The following is a 21740-nucleotide window of genomic DNA, read 5'->3' on the forward strand; positions in this document are numbered from 1 at the left end:
GAAAACCAGTTGCCTGTCTTATTTGACTCTATTGTGAGTAGGGCCATTTTCCTCAGCCCTCTCTAATTGTGGGGGTCAGTCAACAGTAAACATTGGGTAACTATTTAAATGGCACCGTTATTTATTTCCATGTCACGACCACAATTCTTTTCTTGGTGACTGAGTTTAATTAGGATATTTAACAAGGTAATTTTTAAGCATGTTAACTATAACGGGTGTCTTCCCAGAAAAATAGCACCGGTGTCACAAAAGTCTGGTCAATTCCGGTCCACAATAACCTCGAATCAGATTAAATGTAGGAGATTGAGGTTGTGAGTTTGTGGAATGAGCTGCCAAAGTTAGTGACTGAAGCAGAGGTCATGTCAACATTTAAGAGTAGATTAGATAGGTAGTTAAATGAGGATGGGACTAGAGTGGGAATAGAAATATAGATGATGTGGAGGGTAAACGCCAACATGGACTTGTTGGGCCGAATCTGTTCCCATGCTGTAATTTTATGTAAAATAAAAATTGGCCCACATTAATTCATTGACAGTGCGCCTTTAACTAACAGTCGGCTTCACCAGCAAGACCCACTAAAGGTAGCTCCACCACTGCCGGAGTCGAATTGTTTTTTTTATTTTGTATGAGGAGATTAACTCAACAAATTTCATTCGATATAATTTTTAATAAGTAAAGAAACGAAAAAGGGAAGGCAGAGATGGTCAGATGGAGCGCGGACCCCACGGTCGGGTTGTGCGGCCTGTCAGGCGGCGCCTGCGGGTCGGGTCCTGAGCGGAGGGGAGATGGCGGCGGTCGCTGTGCGGATCCTGAGTCTGAGGAGAGGTCAGTGAGTGAGGGAGAGAGAGGGAGTGAGGGAGAGAGGGAGGGAGAGAGGGGGAGAGAGGGAGGGAGGGAGGGAGAGGGGGAGGGGGAGAGGGAGAGGGGGAGGGGGAGAGGGAGAGGGGGAGAGGGAGGGAGGGGGAGAGTGTGAGAGAGAGAGAGAGAGTGAGAGAGAGTGAGAGGAGTGTGTGTGTGAGAGAGAGAGAGTGAGAGGAGTGTGTGTGTGAGAGAGAGAGAGTGAGAGGAGTGTGTGTGTGAGAGAGTGAGAGGAGTGTGTGTGTGAGAGAGAGAGAGTGAGAGGAGTGTGTGTGTGAGAGAGTGAGAGGAGTGTGTGTGTGAGAGAGAGAGAGTGAGAGGAGTGTGTGTGTGAGAGAGAGAGAGTGAGAGGGAGGGAGGGAGTGTGAGAGAGAGAGTGTGTGAGAGAGAGAGAATTTGCGACACAGGAGGAGGCCATTCGGCCCATCATGTCCATGCCGGCCGATAACGAGCCTCCCAGCCTGATCCAACTTCCCAGCACTTGGTCCGTAGCCCTGTAGATTACGGCACTTCAGGTGCACGTCCAAGTACTTTTTAAATGAGTTTAGGGTTTCTGCCTCTACCACTTTCTCAAGCAGTGAGCTCCAGAACCCCACCACCCTCTGGGTGAAAACATTTTTCCTCAGCTCCCCTCTAATCCTTCTAACAATCACTTTAAATCTATGCCCCCTGGTTATTGACCGCTCTGCTAAGGGAAATAGGTCCTTCCGACCCACTCTATCCCTCATAATTTTGTACACCCCAATTAAATCACCCCTCAGCCTCCTCTTCCAAAGGTAGTAATCTCAGGATTGCTACCAGTGCCACGGGCTAGTCAGAGTAGGAATGACAGGATAGCTAAGATGAATACGTGGCTTGAGAGATGGTGCAAGAGGGAGGGATTCAAATTCCTGGGCCATTGGAACCGGTTCTGGGGGAGGTGGGACCAGTACAAATTGGACGGTCTGCATCTGGACAGGACTGGAACCAATGTCCCAGGGGGAGTGTTTGCTAGTGCTGTTGGGGAGGGTTTAAACTAATGTGGCAGGGGGATGGGAACCGATGCAGGAAGTCAGTGGGAAATAAAGTGGTGACAGAAACAAAAGGCAGTAAGGGAGAGTGTACAGAACATGACCGGACAGATGGTCTGAGAAAGCAGGGCAAAGACCAAGGGAAGTCTAGATTAAACTGCATTTATTTCAATGCAAGAAGTCTGATGGGCAAGGCAGATGAACTCAGGGCATGGATGGGTACATGGGACTGGGATGTTATAGCTATTACTGAAACATGGCTAAGGGAGGGGCAGGACTGGCAGCTCAATGTTCCAGGGTACAGATGCTATAGGAAAGATAGAGCAGGAGGTAAGAGAGGAGGGGGAGTTGCGTTCTTGATTAGGGAGAACATCACGGCAGTAGTGAGAGGGGATATATCCGAGGGTTCGCCCACTGAGTCTATATGGGTAGAACTGAAAAATAAGAAGGGAGAGATCACTTTGATACAGACCCCCAAATAGTCAACGGGAAATTGAGGAGCAAATATGTAAGGAGATTACAGACAGCTGCAAGAAAAATAGGGTGGTAATAGTAGGGGACTTTAACTTTCCCAACATTGACTGGGACAGCCATAGCATTAGGGGCTTGGATGGAGAGAAATTTGTTGAGTGTATTCAGGAGGAATTTCTCATTCAGTATGTGGATGGCCCGACTAGAGAGGGGGCAAAACTTGACCTCCTCTTGGGAAATAAGGAAGGGCAGGTGACAGAAGTGTTAGTGAGGGATCACTTTGGGACCAGTGATCATAATTCCATTAGTTTTAAGATAGCTATGGAGAATGATAGGTCTGGCCCAAAAGTTAAAATTCTAAATTGGGGAAAGGCCAATTTTGATGGTATTAGACAGGAACTTTCAGAAGTTGATTGGGAGAGTCTGTTGGCAGGCAAAGGGACGTCTGGTAAGTGGGAGGCTTTCAAAAGAGGGTAAGCACATTCCTTATAAAGGGAAGGGCAAGGCTGGTAGAAGTAGGGAACCTTGGATGACTCGGGAGATTGAGGCACTAGTCAAAAAGAAGAAGGAGGCATATGACATGCATAGGCAGCTGGGATCAAGTGGATCCCTTGAAGAGTATAGAGATTGCCGGAGTAGAGTTAAGAGAGAAATCAGGAGGGCAAAAAGGGGATATGAGATTGCTTTGGCAGATCAGGCAAAGGTGAATCCAAAGAGCTTCTACAAATACATAAAGGGCAAAAGGGTAACTAGGGAGAGAGTAGGGCCTCTTAAGGATCAACAAGGTCATCTATGTGCGGAACCACAAGAGATGGGTGAGATCCTGAATGAATATTTCACATCGGTATTTACGGTTGAGAAAGGCATGGATGTTAGGGAACTTGGGGAAATAAATAGTGATGTCTTGAGGAGTGTACATATTACAGAGAGGGAGGTGCTGGAAGTCTTAACGCGCATCAAGGTAGATAAATCTCTGGGACCTGATGAAATGTATCCCAGGACGTTATGGGAGGTTAGGGAGGAAATTGCGGGTCCCCTAGCAGAGATATTTGAATCATCGACAGCTACAGGTGAGGTGCCTGAAGATTGGAGGGTAGCAAATGTTGTGCCTTTGTTTAAGAAGGGCGGCAGGGAAAAGCCTGGGAACTACAGACCAGTGAGCCTGACATCTGTAGTGGGTAAGTTGTTAGAGGGTATTCTGAGGGACAGGATCTACAGGCATTTGGAGAGGCAGGGACTAATTAGGAACAATTGTAAACAATTTTACAACACCAAGTTATAGTCCAGCAATTTTATTTTAAATTCACAAGCTTTCGGAGATTTTCTCCTTCCTCAGGCAAATGTTTCAAGAGCTCCTTGAAGCCTACGCATTTATACATATTGAACAATACATGGTGTTTACAGACTGCCCCTGCAACTGCCCGTTGCCAAGGCAATCACCGTGTTCAGACAGAGAGGTGTCACCTGCAGAACCCCCGAATACACATTCAACAAAAAAACAAACAGGGAAAAAAAACAGAGAAAAAAAAACACAGAGAGAGGCAGAAACATCCGGAAGGCAGAGAGAGCCAGCAAATGACCCATTATATTAAAAACAGATAACATTTGTTCGCTGGTGGGGTAACGTGTAGCGTGACATGAACCCAAGATCCCGGTTGAGGCCGTCCTCATGGGTGCGGAACTTGGCTATCAATTTCTGCTCGACGATTTTGCGTTGTCGTGTGTCTCGAAGGCCGCCTTGGAGTACGCTTACCCGAAGGTCGGTGGATGAATGTCCATGACTGCTGAAGTGTTCCCCGACTGGGAGGGAACCCTCCTGTTTGGCGATTGTTGCGCGGTGTCCGTTCATCCGTTGTCGCAGCGTCTGCATGGTCTCACCAATGTACCATGCTCTGGGGCATCCTTTCCTGCAACGTATGAGGTAGACAACGTTGGCCGAGTCACAGGAGTATGAACCATGCACCTGGTGGGTGGTGTCATCTCGTGTGATGGTGGTATCTGTGTCGATGATCTGGCATGTCTTGCAGAGGTTACCGTGGCGTCGTGGACGCTGTTCTCTTGAAAGCTAGGTAGTTTGCTGCGAACGATGGTCTGTTTGAGGTTGGGTGGCTGTTTAAAGGCGAGTAGTGGAGGTGTGGGGATGGCCATAGCGAGGTGTTTGTCCTCATTGATGACATGTTGAAGGCTGCGGAGAACATGGCGTAGTTTCTCCGCTCCGGGGAAGTACTGGACGACAAAGGGTACTCTGTTGGTTGCGTCCCGTGTTAGTCTCCTGAGGAGGTCTATGCGATTTTTTGCTGTGGCCCGTCGGAACTGTCGATCGATGAGTCGAGCGTCATATCCCGTTCTTACTAGGGCGTCTTTCAGCGTCTGTAGGTGTCCATCGCGTTCCTCCTCGTCTGAGCAGACCCTGTGTATTCGCAGGGCCTGTCCATAGGGGATGGCCTCTTTGACGTGGAACCTCTTTGACGTGAGAACCTCTCTGGATACATCGAGGGCATCCTGAAACCCATCGTACAGGGAACCCCCAGCTTCTGTCGTGACACTACAGACTTGCTACAAAAACTCAGTACCCACGGACCAGTTGAACCAGAAACACTTCTCACCACGATGGACGTCTCGGCACTATACACCAGTATCCCCCACGATGACGGCATCGCTGCGACAGCATCAATACTCAACACCAACAACAGCCAATCTCCGGAAGCCATCCTACAACTCATCCGCTTCATCCTGGATCACAATGTCTTCACCTTCGATAACCAGTTCTTTACCCAAACACACGGAACAGCCATGGGGACCAAATTCGCACCCCAATACGCCAACATTTTCATGCACAAGTTCGAGCAGGACTTCTTCACTGCACAAGACCTCCAACCAACACTATACACCAGATACATCGACGACATTTTCTTTCTATGGACCCACGGCAAGGAATCACTAAAGAGACTACACGATAACATCAACAAGTTCCATCCCACCATCAAGCTCACCATGGACTACTCCTCAGAATCAGTTTCTTTCTTGGACACACGAATCTCCATCAAAGACGGGCACCTCAGCACCTCACTCTACCGCAAGCCCACGGACAACCTCACGATGCTCCACTTTTCCAGCTTCCACCCTAACCACGTCAAAGAGGCCATCCCCTATGGACAGGCCCTGCGAATACACAGGGTCTGCTCAGACGAGGAGGAACGCGATGGACACCTACAGACGCTGAAAGACGCCCTAGTAAGAACGGGATATGACGCTCGACTCATCGATCGACAGTTCCGACGGGCCACAGCAAAAAATCGCATAGACCTCCTCAGGAGACTAACACGGGACGCAACCAACAGAGTACCCTTTGTCGTCCAGTACTTCCCCGGAGCGGAGAAACTACGCCATGTTCTCCGCAGCCTTCAACATGTCATCAATGAGGACAAACACCTCGCTATGGCCATCCCCACACCTCCACTACTCGCCTTTAAACAGCCACCCAACCTCAAACAGACCATCGTTCGCAGCAAACTACCTAGCTTTCAAGAGAACAGCGTCCACGACGCCACACAACCCTGCCACGGTAACCTCTGCAAGACATGCCAGATCATCGACACAGATACCACCATCACACGAGATGACACCACCCACCAGGTGCATGGTTCATACTCCTGTGACTCGGCCAACGTTGTCTACCTCATACGTTGCAGGAAAGGATGCCCCAGAGCATGGTACATTGGCGAGACCATGCAGACGCTGCGACAACGGATGAACGGACACCGCGCAACAATCGCCAAACAGGAGGGTTCCCTCCCAGTCGGGGAACACTTCAGCAGTCATGGACATTCATCCACCGACCTTCGGGTAAGCGTACTCCAAGGCGGCCTTCGAGACACACGACAACGCAAAATCGTCGAGCAGAAATTGATAGCCAAGTTCCGCACCCATGAGGACGGCCTCAACCGGGATCTTGGGTTCATGTCACGCTACACGTTACCCCACCAGCGAACAAATGTTATCTGTTTTTAATATAATGGGTCATTTGCTGGCTCTCTCTGCCTTCCGGATGTTTCTGCCTCTCTCTGTGTTTTTTTTTCTCTGTTTTTTTTCCCTGTTTGTTTTTTTGTTGAATGTGTATTCGGGGGTTCTGCAGGTGACACCTCTCTGTCTGAACACGGTGATTGCCTTGGCAACGGGCAGTTGCAGGGGCAGTCTGTAAACACCATGTATTGTTCAATATGTATAAATGCGTAGGCTTCAAGGAGCTCTTGAAACATTTGCCTGAGGAAGGAGAAAATCTCCGAAAGCTTGTGAATTTAAAATAAAATTGCTGGACTATAACTTGGTGTTGTAAAATTGTTTACAATTGTCAACCCCAGTCCATCACCGGCATCTCCACATCATAATTAGGAACAGTCAGCATGGTTTTGTGAGAGGAAAATCATGTCTCACAAATTTGATTGAGTTTTTTGAAGGGGTAACCAAGAAGATAGATGAGGGCTGTGCAGTAGACGTGGTCTACATGGACTTCAGCAAAGCATTTGACAAGGTACCGCATGGTAGGTTGTTACATAAGGTTAAATCTCATGGGATCCAAGGTGAGGTAGCCAATTGGATACAAAATTGGCTTGACGACAGAAGACAGAGGGTGGTTGTAGAGGGTTGTTTTTCAAACTGGATGCCTGTGTCCAGCGGTGTGCCTCAGGGATCGGTGCTGGGTCCGCTGTTATTTGTAATTTATATTAATGATTTGGATGAGAATTTAGGAGGCATGGTTAGTAAGTTTGCAGATGACACCAAGATTGGTGGCATTGTGGACAGTGAAGAAGGTTATCTAGGATTGCAACGGGATCTTGATAAATTGGGCCAGTGGGCCGATGAATGGCAGATGGAGTTTAATTTAGATAAATGTGAGGTGATGCATTTTGGTAGATCGAATCGGGCCAGGACCTACTCTGTTAATGGTAGGGCGTTGGGGAGAGTTATAGAACAAAGAGATCTGGGAGTACAGATTCATAGCTCCTTGAAAGTGGAGTCACAGGTGGATAGGGTGGTGAAGAAGGCATTCAGCATGCTTGGTTTCATTGGTCAGAACATTGAATACAGGAGTTGGGATGTCTTGTTGAAGTTGTACAAGACATTAGTTAGGCCACACTTGGAATACTGTGTACAGTTCTGGTCACCCTATTATAGAAAGGATATTATTAAACTAGAAAGAGTGCAGAAAAGATTTACTCGGATGCTACCGGGACTTGATGGTTTGACTTACAGGGAGAGGTTAGACAGACTGGGACTTTTTTCCCTGGAGAGTAGGAGGTTAAGGAGTGATCTTATAGAAGTCTATAAAATAATGAGGGGCATAGATAAGGTCGATAGTCAAAATCTTTTCCCAAAGGTAGGGGAGTCTATAACGAGGGGGCACAGATTTAAGGTGAGAGGGGAGAGATACAAAAGGGTCCAGAGGGGCAATTTTTTCACTCAAAGGGTGGTGAGTGTCTGGAACGAGCTGCCAGAGGCAGTAGTAGAGGCGGGTACAATTTTGTCTTTTAAAAAGCATTTGGACAGTTACATGGGTAAGATGGGTATAGAGGGATATGGGCCAAGTGCAGGCAATTGGGACTAGCTTAGTGGTATAAACTGGGCGACATGGACATGTTGGGCCGAAGGGCCTGTTTCCATGTTGTAACTTCTATAAGTTTTCTTTCAGAACAACCCCAGCTTTCCTCATAGCTAAAATTCTCCAGTCCTGGCAACATCCTCGTAAATCTCCTCTGTATGCTCTCAAATGCAATTACATCCTTCCTGCAATGTGGTGAACAGAACTGTACACAGTACTCAAGCTGTGGCCTAATCAGTATGTTCTACAGTTCCAGCATAACCTCCCTGCTATTATATTCTATGCCTCGGCTAATAAAGGAAAGTATTCCATATGCCTTCTTAACCACCTGTCCTGCTACCTTCAGGAATCTGTGGACATGCACTCCAAATTCCCTCTGCTCCTCTACACCTCTCAATATCCTCCCATTTATTGTGTATTCCCTTGCCTTGTTTGCCCTTCCCAAATGCATTACCTCACACTTTTCTCTGGATTGAATTCCATTTGCCACTTTTCTGCCCACCTAACCAGTCCATTGATATCTTCCTGCAGTCTACAGCTTTCCTCCTCACTATCAACCACGCCAATTTTTGAGTCACCTGCAAACTTCTTAATCATACCCCCTACATTTAAGTCCAAATCATTAGTGTATATCACAAAAAGCAAGGGACCTAGTACTGTAGTACTGAGCCCTGTGGAACCCCACTGGAAACAGCCTTCTCATCACAAAAACACCCATCAACCATTACCATTTGCTTCCTGCCACTGAGCCAATTTTGGATCCAACTTGCCACTCTCCCTTGGATCCCATGGGCTTGTACTTTTTTGACCAGTCTGCCATGTGGTTCCTTGTCAAAAGTCTTGCTAAAATCCTTGCAGACTACATCAAATGCACTACCCTCATTGTTACCTCCTCAAAAAATTCAATCAAGTTAGTCAGACGTGACCTTCCCTTAACAAATCCATGCTGACTGTCCTTGATTACTCAGTGCCTTTCTAAGTGATGGTTTATCCTGTCCCTCAGAATTGATTCCAATAATTTGCCCACCACCAAGGTTAGACTGATTGACCTGTAATTACTCGGTCTATCCCTCGCTCCCTTTTTAAACCATGGTAGAATGTTAGCAGTCTTCCAATCCTTCGGCACCATGCCTGCATCCAGTGAGGATTGGAAAATGATGGTCAGAGCTTCGACTATTTCCTCCCTTGCTTCTTTTAACAGCCTGGGCTACATTTCATCTGGCCTTGGTGATTTATCGATTTTCAAAGATGCTAATCCCAATAATACTTCCTCTCTCACTAAGTTTATCCCATCCAATATTTCACACCCCTCCTCCTTAACTACAATGTCTGCATCGTCTGTCTCTTTTGTGAAGACAGATGCAAAGTATTCATTCAGAAACATATCAACATCTTCCACCTCCATTCATAGGTTGCCTTTTTGTTCTCTAATAGGCCCTATTCTTTCCTTAGTTATCCTCTTGCTGTTAAAGTATTTATAAAACATCTTTGGGTGTTCCTTGATTTTACTTGCCAATATTTTTTCATGTCGTCTCTTTGCTTTCCTAATTTCCTTTTTAATTTCACCCCTGCACTTTCTATACTTCTCTAAGGAGTCTTACAACACCAGGTTATAGTCCAACAGCTTTATTTGAAATCACAAGCTTTCGGAGGCTTCCTCCTTCGTCAGGTTATATTCTGAGACCTTGCAGGTGACACCTGTCTGTCTGCACACTGATTGCCTTGGCAACGGGCAGTTGAAAAAACTGTCTGTAAGCACCAAGCATTGTTCTGTGAATTATAAATGCGATTTCATTCCAATTATGGAGACATGGCTGCAGGGTGTCCAAGGGTATTCGATATTTAGGAAGGACAGGCAAAAAGGAAAAGGGGGTGGGGTGACGTTGTTAGTAAAGGATGAAATCAGAGCAGTAGTGAGAAAGGATATTGGCTCAGAAAATCAAGATGTGGAATCAGTCTGGGTGGAGTTAAGGAGCACCAAGGGGCAGAAAACACTGGTGGGAGTTGTCTATAGGCCTCCAAACAGTAGTGGTAATGTAGAGGATGGCATCAAACAGCAAATTATAAATTCATGTAACAAGGGTACTACAGTAATCATGGGTGACTTTAATCAACATATAGACTGGCCAAACCAAATTAGCAATAATACTGTGGAGAATGAATTCCTGGAGTGTGTACGAGATGGTTTTTTAGACCAGTACGTTGAGGAGCCAACCAGGGAACAGGCTATCCTAGATTGGGTATTGTGCAATGAGAAGGGGTTAATTAATAATCTTGTTCTGCGGGGTCCTTTAGGGAAGAGTGACCATAACATGATAGAATTCTTCATTAAGATGAAAAGTGAAGTAGTCCAATCCGAAACTAGGGTCCTAAATCTAGACAAAGGAAACTACGAAGATATGAGGAGTGAAGTTGGCTATGATAGATTGGGAAGCTTCATTAAAACACATGACGGTGGATAGGCAATGGTTAACATTTAAGGAACGAATGCATGAATTGCAACAATTATACATTTCTTTCTGGCGCAAAAGCACAAAAGGAAATGTGGCCCAACCATGGCTAACAAAAGAAATTAAGGATAGTATTAGATCCAAAGAGGAGTCATATAAAGTTGCCAGAAAAAGTAGAAAGCCTGAGGATTGGGAGTTTAGAATTCAGCAAAAAAGGACCAAGAGATTGATTAAGAGGGGAAAAATAGAGTATAAGAGTAAACTTGCAAGGAACATAAAAGCAGACTGTAAAAGCTTCTACAAGTATGTAAAAAGAAAAAGATTAGTGAAGACAAATGTAGGTCCCTTACAGTCAGAAACGGGAGAATTTATAATGGGGAACAGGGAAATGGCAGAGCAATTAAACAAATACCTTGGTTCTGACTTCACGGAAGAGGAGACAAATAACTTCCCAGAAATGCTAGGGAACCAAGGGACTAGTGAGAAGGAGGAATTAAAGGAAATTAGTATTAGTAAAAAAAATAGTGCTGGAGAAATTAATGGGACTGAACGCTGATAAATCCCCAGGGCCTGATAATCTGCATCCCAGAGTACTAAAAGAGGTAGCCATGGAAATAGTGGATGCATTAGTTGTCATCTTCCAAAATTCTATAGATTATGGAACAGTTCCTGCAGATTGGAGGGTGGCAAATGTAACCCCACTATTTAAAAAAGGAGGGAGAGAGAAAACAGGGCACTACAGACCAGTTAGACTAACATCAGTAGTAGGGAAAATGCTAGAGTCTATCATAAAGGATGTGATAACAGAACACTTAGAAAATATCAACAGGATTAGACAAAGTCAACATGGATTTATGAAAGGGAAGTCATTTTTGACAAACCTACTGGAGCTTTTGAGGATGTAACTGGTAGAATAGTTAAGGGAGAACCAGTGGATGAGGTATATTTGGATTTTCAGAAGGCCTTTGATAAGGTCCCACATAAGAGGTTAGTTTGCAAAATTACAGCACATGGGATTGGGGGTAATATACTGGCATGGATTGAAAATTGGTTAACAGACAGGAAACAGAGAGTAGGAATAGATGGGTCTTTTTCGGGGTGGCAGGCAGTGACTAGTGGGGTACCGCAGGGTTCAGTGCTTGGGCCCCAGCTATTCACAATATATATCAATGATTTGGATGAGGGAACCAAATGTAATATTTCCAAGTTTGCTGACGACTCAAAACTAGGTGGGATCGTGAGTTGTGAGGAGGATGCAAAGAGGCTTCAAGGCGATTTAGACAAGTTGCGTGAGTGGGCAAATACATGGCAGATGCAGTATAATGTGGATAAATGTGAAGTTATCCACTTTGGAAGGAAAAACAGAAATGCAGAGTATTATTTAAATGGTGATAGATTGGGGAATGTTGATGTACAAAGGGACCTGGGTGTCCTTGTACACCAGTCACTGAAAGCAAACATGGAGGTGCAGCAAGCAGTTAGTAAGGCAAATGGTATGTTGGCCTTCATTGCAAGAGGATTTGAGTACAGGAGCAAGGATGTCTTACTGCAGTTATACAGGGCCTTGGTGAGACCACACCTGGAGTATTGTGTGCAGTTTTGGTCTGCTTACCTATGATGGGATATACTTGCCATAGAGGGAGTGCAACGAAGGTTCACCAGACTGATTCCTGGGAAAACAGGACTGTTGTATGAGGAGAGATTGGATCGACTAGGCCTGTATTCACTCGAGTTTAGAAGAATGAGAGGGGATCTCATTGAAACATATAAAATTCTGACACGGCTAGACAGACTGGATGAAGGGAGGATGTTTCCCCTGGCTGGGGGATCCAGAACGAGGGGTCACAGTCTCAGGATACGGGGTAGGACATTTAGGACTGAGATGAGAAATTTCTTCACTTCGAGGGTGGTGAACCTGTGGAATTCTCTACCACAGAAGGCTGTGGAGGCCAAGTCACTGAATATATTTAAGAAGGAGCGAGATAGATTTCTGGACACATGACATCAAGGGGTATGGGGAGAGAGCGGGAATATGGTATTGAGATAGAGGATCAGCCATGATCATACTGAATGGTGGAGCTGGCTCGAAGGGCCGAATGGCCTACTCTTATTTTCTATGTTTCTATGTTTAGCTTAGTAAAATTAGCCTTTCCCCAGTTGAGAACTTTAATTCCTGTTCTATCTTTGTCCTTTTCCATAACTATGCTAAAACTAACTGAATTATGATGACTACCACCAAAATGCACTCTCACTGATACTCCTTCCACCTGCCCAGCCTCATTTCATAAAACTAAATCCAGAACTGCCCCCTCCCTTGTTGGGTTTGCTATGTACTGGCTAAAAAAGTTCTCTTGAATGCAATTTAAGAATTTTGGGCCCTCTATACCCTTCACACTGTTTGTGTCCCAGTTAATATTAGGGTAGTTGAAATTCCCTACTATTACTGTCCTACTGTTTTTGCACTTCTCAGAAATTTGCCTACATATTTGCTCTTCTATCTCCCTCTGACTGTTTGGGGGTCTATAGTACACTCCCAGCAGTGTGACTACCCCTTTTTTTGTTCCTTAGCTCAACTCATATGGCCTCATTTGATGATCTTCCTAACATATCATCCCTCCTCACTGCTATAATTGTTTCTTTCACCAAAATTGCGCCCCCCCCCCAGTGTGTGTTTGTGTGTATATATATGTGTGTGAGAGATATATAATGAAAGAACTTGCATTGATATAACGCTTTTCATGTCCTCAGAATGTCCAAAGCCATTTTGTAGCCAACAAAGTACTTTTGAAGTATAGTCACGGTTGTAACGTTGAGAAACATGGCAGCCAATTTGCGCACAGCAAGATGTCGGAAACAGCAATGAGACAATGACCAGATAATCCTTTTGTGACTCTGTTATTTGAGGGTGTAAATGTCAGTCAGGACATCAGGAGAACTCTGCTCTTATTTGAAAAGCCTCAGTTTAATGCCTCATTTGAAAGACAACATCTAACAGTGCAACTCTTTCTCAGTCCTGCACTGAATGTCAGCCTGGATTACGTGCTCAAGATCTTCTGACTCAAGAGGTGTGAGTGTACAACTGAGATGTTTGATTCTCTCCAGTCAGATTTCCAGCCCTGCCACAGTAACCAAAATCACAAACAACATTTTCTGTGATTGACCATAATGCATTATCCCTGCGTATCCTTCTCGATCTCTGCACCCTTTGACAAGGTCAACCATGCCGTCCTTCTCCAACAACTCTTGTCTGTTGTTCTACTTGGTTTGACTGCCCTTGCTTGGTTTCACTATTACTTATTCGATTGTAGCCAGAGCATATTCAGCACCCCCACCCACACCGTCACCTACAGAGTCCTCCAAGGATCCATCTTTGGCCTCTCCCTTTTTCTCTAATGCTGCTCTTTGCTACTGGAACACTCATCAATGCTTTTGTCACCTCCAGACTTGATTATTCCACTGTTTTCCTGGCCAGCCACACATCCTTCACCCTCCATAAATTTAAGCCCGTCCGATGCCCTATTATCCATATCCTATCCCACACTAAGTGCCATTATACCTGTCCTCGCTAACCTACTTGTTGGCTTCCGGTCCCCCTACGCCTCAATTTAAATCTCATCCTCGCGTTCAAATCATTTCATAGCCTTGCCCCTCTCTATATAACCTTCTCCAGCTCTACAACCTCCACCCCCTCCCCAAACTCTCCATTCCTCTTACTTTGGTCGCTTGTGCACCCCCCCCTCCTTTGCTCCAGCAGTGGCGGCTGTGCCTTTAGCCTCTTGGCCCTATGCTCTGGAATTCACTCCGCCACTCCACCTCCCTCCAGTCCGTTAAGACCCTCCTTAAAACCCATCTCTGACCAAGCTTGTGGTCGTGCCTCCTAATATCTTCTCCTTTAGTTCAGCGTTCATTTATTGATTATGCTTCTGTGAAGTGCTTTGGGAAGTTTTCTATAAATGTACGTTGTTGTATGGAGACTCACTTGTGACTATTGAAAGCTATTAAAGATTCTGCTGCCACCGCTGTTTCTGGTAGAATATTCCATATCCTAACAACCCCCGACCTCTTCCATTCTTCTGGTGATAAATGTATGTCCCCTAGTTACTGAATCATCAATCATCGGAAATAGTTTTTCCCTGTTTATTTTAATCGAAACCCCTTGTAATTTTGAATGCCCCTATCAGATCTCTTAATTTTTTTCTTTGAGTGAAAAGAGCCCCAGTTTTCCTAGTCTCTCCTCATAACTAAAGCCTCTCATCATAGTGAGTATCACCATAGTGAGTATCTTCTGCACCCTCTATGGCCTTTAATCTTTCCTAAAGTAAGGCATCCAGAACAGGACACACTGTTCTATCTGTAGCTTAACCAATGATTTGTACAAGTTTAGTATTACCTGTTAAGTTTTATAATAAGAGACGTAGAATATAAAAGCAAACATTCATTTTTTAAAAATTTTATCACCTTGTTTTCCCACTTCAAAAAAAATTGTCTATCTGAATCTCGAAGTCTCTGCTTTTTAAAGTTTTAGCATTTTGACTATATTTTCTCTCCTTATGCCTCCTCTCAAAATGCATCTACACACATTTCTCTATATTAAATTTTATCTGACATCTATCTGCCCAGTTTACTAATCTGTCCCTTCCAGTCCTTTTCACACTTAACCGCAAACCCTATTTTTGTGGCATCTTCAAATTTTGATAGGGCCCCCTTACCTGAGTCCATATTATTTAGATATATTTACACCATTTGGCCCAACAAGTCTATGCCAGTATTTATGCTCTACACGACCCTCCCACCTTGCTTCATCTAACCCTATCAACATACCCTATTTCTTTCTCCCTCATGTACTTATCTAGCTTCCCCTTAAATGCATCTATGCTACTCGCCTCAATTACTCCATGTGGTAGCAAGTTCCACATTCTCACCACTCTCTGAATAAAGAAGTTTCTTCTGAATTCCTTATTGGATTTATTAGTGACTATCTTATATTTAAGGCCACTTGTTTTGGACTCCCCCCACAAGTGTTAACAGCTTCTCCATGGCACCCTGTTGAACCCCTTCATAATTTTAAACACCTCTATCAGGTCACCTTTCAGACTTCTCTTTCCTAGAGAAAAGAGCACCAGCCTATTCAGTGCTTCCTGATAAACATAATTTAAGCACTTCTACCTGTTTTCTGTTCAGCTAATTATTATTAGCAAAAATGAGAGCACATGGAATTGGAGGTAGCCTTTTGATTTGAGTTGGAAATTGGTTGGGAGGTAGGAGACTGAGTGGGGATAAGGGGTAGGTAATTTGATTGGCAGAATGTGACAAGTGGTGTTCCCCAGGGATCTGTTCTGGTGCCTGAACTTTTTACCATATATATTAATGCCTTGTATGAAGGAATAGAGAGTCGTATATCCAAGTTTGTAGATGGCACTATATTAGGAGGAACAGTAAGTAGTGCAGATGGGAAAAGGAAGTTGTAAAGGGACATAGACAGATTAAGTGAGTGGGCAAAACTATGGTATATGGAGTTCAGTGTGGACAAGTGTGAGATCATCCACTTTGGACTAAAGGAAGATAAATCAAAAGTATTTTATAAATGTTGAGAAACTAGGAACTGTAGAAAAACAAAGATTTTGGAGTCTAAGTACAAAAATCACTAAAAGCCAGTAGACAGGCACAAAAAGCAATCAAAAAGGTGCCCTGCTCCTTGAATAGGATCCACCTGGGAGGGAAAACAGGGCTTTCAGTTTAACGTCTCATCTGAAAGATGGCATCTTCCTCGGTACTACAGTAAAAGTGTCATCTAGAGTATGTACTCAAGTCTCTGAAGTGGGATTTGAACCCACAACCTACTGACTCAAGAGTCAAGACTGCAACCACTGAGCCAAGGCTAACAATGATCTTATCTGACTAAAGGTGTAACAGCTGTATGAAGGGTTAAAATTCCTCTGTGTGTATATCTCTATTCTCCAGATCAAAGTGTTATTATGATTATTTCAGTGCACATTGTCATTGATTTAACTAATACTGCAAGTGACTCCAGTTCCGCACATACCTAGCAGCACCAAATTGTAGTGAAGATTTAGGGCTTTGTTTAAGTTGCATTTGAAGCACATCGTGTTACCTGCTACCTTCACTATACTGTATCAGACCCAATTTGCTTTAAGTGCCTGTGACACTACTAAGGTAATGTACATTTATTTACAATTTAGATTAACGCTTTTGACCTACACCTAACAATGGTGAACCAGGAAAAGGATTTAGGTGAAATGAAACAGAAAATACTGGAAACACTTCACAGGTTATTTGGCATCTGTGGAGAGCACAGATGAGTTAACATTTCAGATGTAGACCTGTTCTCATCTGTTCTCTCCACAGTGCTGACTGACCTGCTGAGTGTATGCAGCATTTATTGTTTTTGTTTTAGATTTCCAGCATCTGCAGCTTTTGGCTTTTTGTTTAAAAGATTTAGGTGTGTCTATTGACTATTCACTGAAAATTTTTATTCAGCAAGGCTAACTGGAATGCATTTCAATATTTGATTGGAAGTCAAAACAAGGTATCCCGATTTATTGAAACAATCAGGCGGAGCATTATATGCAGCTTTGGAACATTACCTTCAACAGTATACAAGCGTGTTAGAGAGGGTTCAAAGAAAAGGAACAAGATGATCCCACACTGCCAGAATTTGTGTTGCTGCCTCTTCGCCAACCATCCGCATTTTTATGTTGTTATTTTCTTCACTCGGTGGGTTGTGAAGCTTCGGAATTCTCTACCCCAGAGGGCTGTGAATGCTCAGTTATTGAGTATATTCAAGACTGAGATCGATAGATTTTTGGATTCTAAGGACATCAAGGGATATGGGGATCGGGCGGGAAGGTGGAGTTGAGGTCGAAGATCAGCCATGATCTTATTGAATGCGGAGCAGGCTTGAGGGGCCGTATGGCCTACTCCTCCTATTTCTTATGATTCTAGGACATAAGGGTTTGAGTTACGAAGAAAGACAAAACTGAACTTGGTTTCATTAGAAAAATAGAGTCAGAACATGATCTAGATCTTTTAAAATGCTGAGAGGGATAGACGATGCAGATGTAATCAGGCTGTTTGATTTCAACTGCGTACAGAATTAGAGCACGCAACCATAAAATTAACAAACTTCCTCAAGCGAAAATTGGGCGTAGAATTTTTTTCCTCTCCAGATTAGTGAATATGTGGAACAGACTCCTAGCAAAAGCAGTTAATATATTGTTGAACAACTTTCCAAAAAAGATCTAGATAGATATTAGGTTATAGATATGAGAAGATCAAATATTCCATATGCTGCTGGGACCGTGGAAATGCCCCCTGTGCAAAGCAACTGGCCATGTTGCGTTATAAAACTTTGGAATGTACAGGACCGGAAAATACCATTTTGCTCTGGCTGGCCCTAGAATTCACTATCTATGGTTTTTTCACAAAATGTCTGTCCCACTGACTCTTCAAATTACTGCTGTTATCAACCGTAGAATCATAGAATGGTTACAGCACAGAAGGAGGCCATTTGGCCCGTCGAGCCCATGCCGGCTCTCTGCAAGAGCAATCCAGTTAGTCCCATTCCCCTGCCCTTTCCGTGTAGCCCTGCAAATTTTTTCCCTTCAAGTACTTAACCAATTCCCTTTTGAAAGCCACGATTGAATCTGCCTCCACCACCCCCTCAGGCAATGCATTCCAAATCATAGCCACTCGCTGTGTTTAAAAAAAAGTTTTTCTTCATGTCGCCTTTTGGTTCTTTTGCCAATCACCTTAAATCTGAGTCCTCTGAATCATAGAGAAGATTGAAGTGATACATTATAGAATCATAGAAGTTTACAACATGGAAACAGGCCCTTCGGCCCAACATGTCCATGTCACCCAGTTTATACCACTAAGCTAGTCCCAATTGCCTGCACTTGGCCCATATCCCTCTATACCCATCTTACCCATGTAACTGTCCAAATGCTTTTTAAAAGACAAAATTGTACCCGCCTCCACTACTGCCTCTGGCAGCTCGTTCCAGACACTCACCACCCTTTGAGTGAAAAAATTGCCCCTCTGGACCCTTTTGTATCTCTCCCCTCTCACCTTAAATCTATGCCCCCTCGTTATAGACTCCCCTACCTTTGGGAAAAGATTTTGACTATCTACCTTATCTATGCCCCTCATTATTTTATAGACTTCTATAAGATCACCCCTAAACCTCCTACTCTCCAGGGAAAAAAGTCTCAGTCTATCCAACCTCTCCCTATAAGTCAAACCATCAAGTCCCGGTAGCATCCTAGTAAATCTTTTCTGCACTCTTTCTAGTTTAATAATATCCTTTCTATAATAGGGTGACCAGAACTGTACACAGTATTCCAAGTGTGGCCTTACTAATGTCTTGTACAACTTCAACAAGACATCCGAACTCCTGTATTCAATGTTCTGACCAATGAAACCAAGCATGCTGAATGCCTTCTTCACCACCCAATCCAACTGTGACTCCACTTTCAAGGAGCTATGAACCTGTACTCCTAGATCTCTTTGTTCTATAACTCTCCCCAACGCCCTACCATTAACGGAGTAGGTCTTGGCCCGATTCGATCTACCAAAATGCATCACCTCACATTTATCTAAATTAAACTCCGTCTGCCATTCATCGGCCCACTGGCCCAATTTATCAAGATCCCGTTGCAATCCTAGATAACCTTCTTCACTGTCCACAATGCCACCAATCTTGGTGTCATCTGCAAACTTACTAACCATGCCTCCTAAGTTCTCATCCAAATCATTAATATAAATAACAAATAACAGCGGACCCAGCACCGATCCCTGAGGCACACCGCTGGTCACATGCCTCCAGTTTGAAAAACAACCCTCTACAACCACCCTCTGTCTTCTGCCGTCAATCCAATTTTATATCCAATTGGCTACCTCACCTTGGATCCCGTGAGATCTAACCTTATGTAACAACCTACCATGCGGTACCTTGTCAAAGGCTTTGCTAAAATCCATGTAGACCACGTCTACTGCACAGCCCTCATCTATCTTCTTGGTTACCCCTTCAAAAAACTCAATCAAATTTGTGAGACATGATTTTCCTCTCACAAAACCATGCTGACTGTTCCTAATCAGTCCCTGCCTCTCCAAATGCCTGTAGATCCTGTCTCTCAGAATACCCGCTAACAACTTACCCACTACAGATGTCAGGCTCACTGGTCTGTAGTTCCCAGGCTTTTCCCTGCCGCCCTTCTTAAACAAAGGCACAACATTTGCTACCCTCCAATCTTCAGGCACCTCACCTGTAGCTGTCGATGATTCAAATATCTCTGCTAGGGGACCCGCAATTTCCTCCCTAACCTCCCATGACGTCCTGGGATACATTTCATCAGGTCCCGGAGATTTATCTACCTTGATGCGCGTTAAGACTTCCAGCACCTCCCTCTCTGTAATATGTACACTCCTCAAGACATCACTATTTATTTCCCCAAGTTCCCTAACATCCATGCCTTTCTCAACCGTAAATACCGATGTGAAATATTCATTTAGGATCTCACCCATCTCTTGTGGTTCCGCACATAGATGACCTTGTTGATCCTTAAGAGGCCCTACTCTCTCCCTAGTTACTCTTTTGCCCTTTATGTATTTGTAGAAGCTCTTTGGATTCTCCTTTGCCTTATCTGCCAAAGCAATCTCATGTCCCCTTTTTGCCCTCCTGATTTCTCTCTTAACTCTACTCCGGCAATCTCTATACTCTTCAAGGGATTCACTTGATCCCAGCTGCCTATGCATGTCATATGCCTCCTTCTTTCTGACTAGGGCCTCAATCCCCCGAGTCATCCAAGGTCCCCTACTTCTACCAGCCTTGCCCTTCACTTTATAAGGAATGTGCTTACCCTGAACCCTGGTTAACACACTTTTGAAAGCCTCCCACTTACCAGATGTCCCTTTGCCTGCCAACAGACTCTCCCAATCAACTTCTGAAATTTCCTGTCTAATACCATCAAAATTGGCCTTTCCCCAATTTAGAATTTTAACTTTTGGGCCAGACCTATCATTCTCCATAGCTATCTTAAAACTAATGGAATTATGATCACTGGTCCCAAAGTGATCCCTCACTAACACTTCTGTCACCTGCCCGTCCTTATTTCCCAAGAGGAGGTCAAGTTTTGCCCCCTCTCTAGTCGGGCCGTCCACATACTGAATGAGAAATTCCTCCTGAATACACTCAACAAATTTCTTTCCATCCAAGCCCCTAATGCTATGACTGTCCCAGTCAATGTTGGGAAAGTTAAAGTCCCCTACTATTACCACCCTATTTTTCTTGCAGCTGTCTGTAATCTCCTTACATATTTGCTCTTCAATTTCCCGTTGACTATTTGGGGGTCTGTAGTACAATCCTATCAAAGTGATCTCTTCCTTCTTATTCTTCAGTTCTACCCATATAGACTCAGTGGGCGAACCCTCGGATATATCCCCTCTCACTACTGCCGTGATGTTCTCCCTAATCAAGAACGCAACTCCCCCTCCTCTCTTACCTCCTGCTCTATCTTTCCTGTAGCATCTGTACCCTGGAACATTGAGCTGCCAGTCCTGCCCCTCCCTTAGCCATGTTTCAGTAATAGCTATAACATCCCAGTCCCATGTACCCATCCATGCCCTGAGTTCATCTGCCTTGCCCATCAGACTTCTTGCATTGAAATAAATGCAGTTTAATCTAGACTTCCCTTGGTCTTTGCCCTGCTTTCTCAGACCATCTGTCCGGTCATGTTCTGTACACTCTCCCTTACTGCCTTTTGTTTCTGTCACCACTTTATTTCCCACTGACTTCCTGCATCGGTTCCCATCCCCCTGCCACATTAGTTTAAACCCTCCCCAACAGCACTAGCAAACACTCCCCCTGGGACATTGGTTCCAGTCCTGCCCAGATGCAGACCGTCCAATTTGTACTGGTCCCACCTCCCCCAGAACCGGTTCCAATGGCCCAGGAATTTGAATCCCTCCCTCTTGCACCATCTCTCAAGCCACGTATTCATCCTAGCTATCCTGTCATTCCTACTCTGACTAGCCCGTGGCACTGGTAGCAATCCTGAGATTACTACCTTTGAGGTCCTACTTTTTAGTTTAACTCCTAACTCCCTAAATTCAGCTTGTAGGACCTCATCCCGTTTTTTACCTATATCGTTGGTACCGATATGCACCACGACAACTGGCTGTTCACCCTCCCCCTCCAGAATGTCCTGCAGCCGCTCCGAGACATCCCTGACCCTTGCACCAGGGAGGCAACATACCATCCTGGAGTCTTGGTTGCGTCCGCAGAAACGCCTGTCTATTCCCCTTACAATCGAGTCCCCGATCACTATAGCTCTG

The 21740-nt window shown here is 44.6% G+C and overlaps 1 protein-coding gene across 1 annotated transcript in view; it reads left to right on the plus strand.

Moving 5' to 3' along the window:
• Positions 1–724: 724 nt before the first annotated feature.
• mrps5 (mitochondrial ribosomal protein S5) overlaps positions 725–21740 on the plus strand; it is a 175541-nt gene continuing 154525 nt past the window's right edge. Inside the window, exon 1 of the mRNA XM_067985077.1 lies at positions 725–825. Coding sequence (XP_067841178.1) covers positions 786–825 — 40 coding nt within the window. The 5' untranslated portion in view covers positions 725–785. The remainder of the gene's footprint in view (positions 826–21740) is intronic.

The sequence above is a fragment of the Heptranchias perlo genome, chromosome 5 (assembly GCF_035084215.1).
Source record: "Heptranchias perlo isolate sHepPer1 chromosome 5, sHepPer1.hap1, whole genome shotgun sequence".
Classification (NCBI taxonomy): domain Eukaryota; kingdom Metazoa; phylum Chordata; class Chondrichthyes; order Hexanchiformes; family Hexanchidae; genus Heptranchias; species Heptranchias perlo.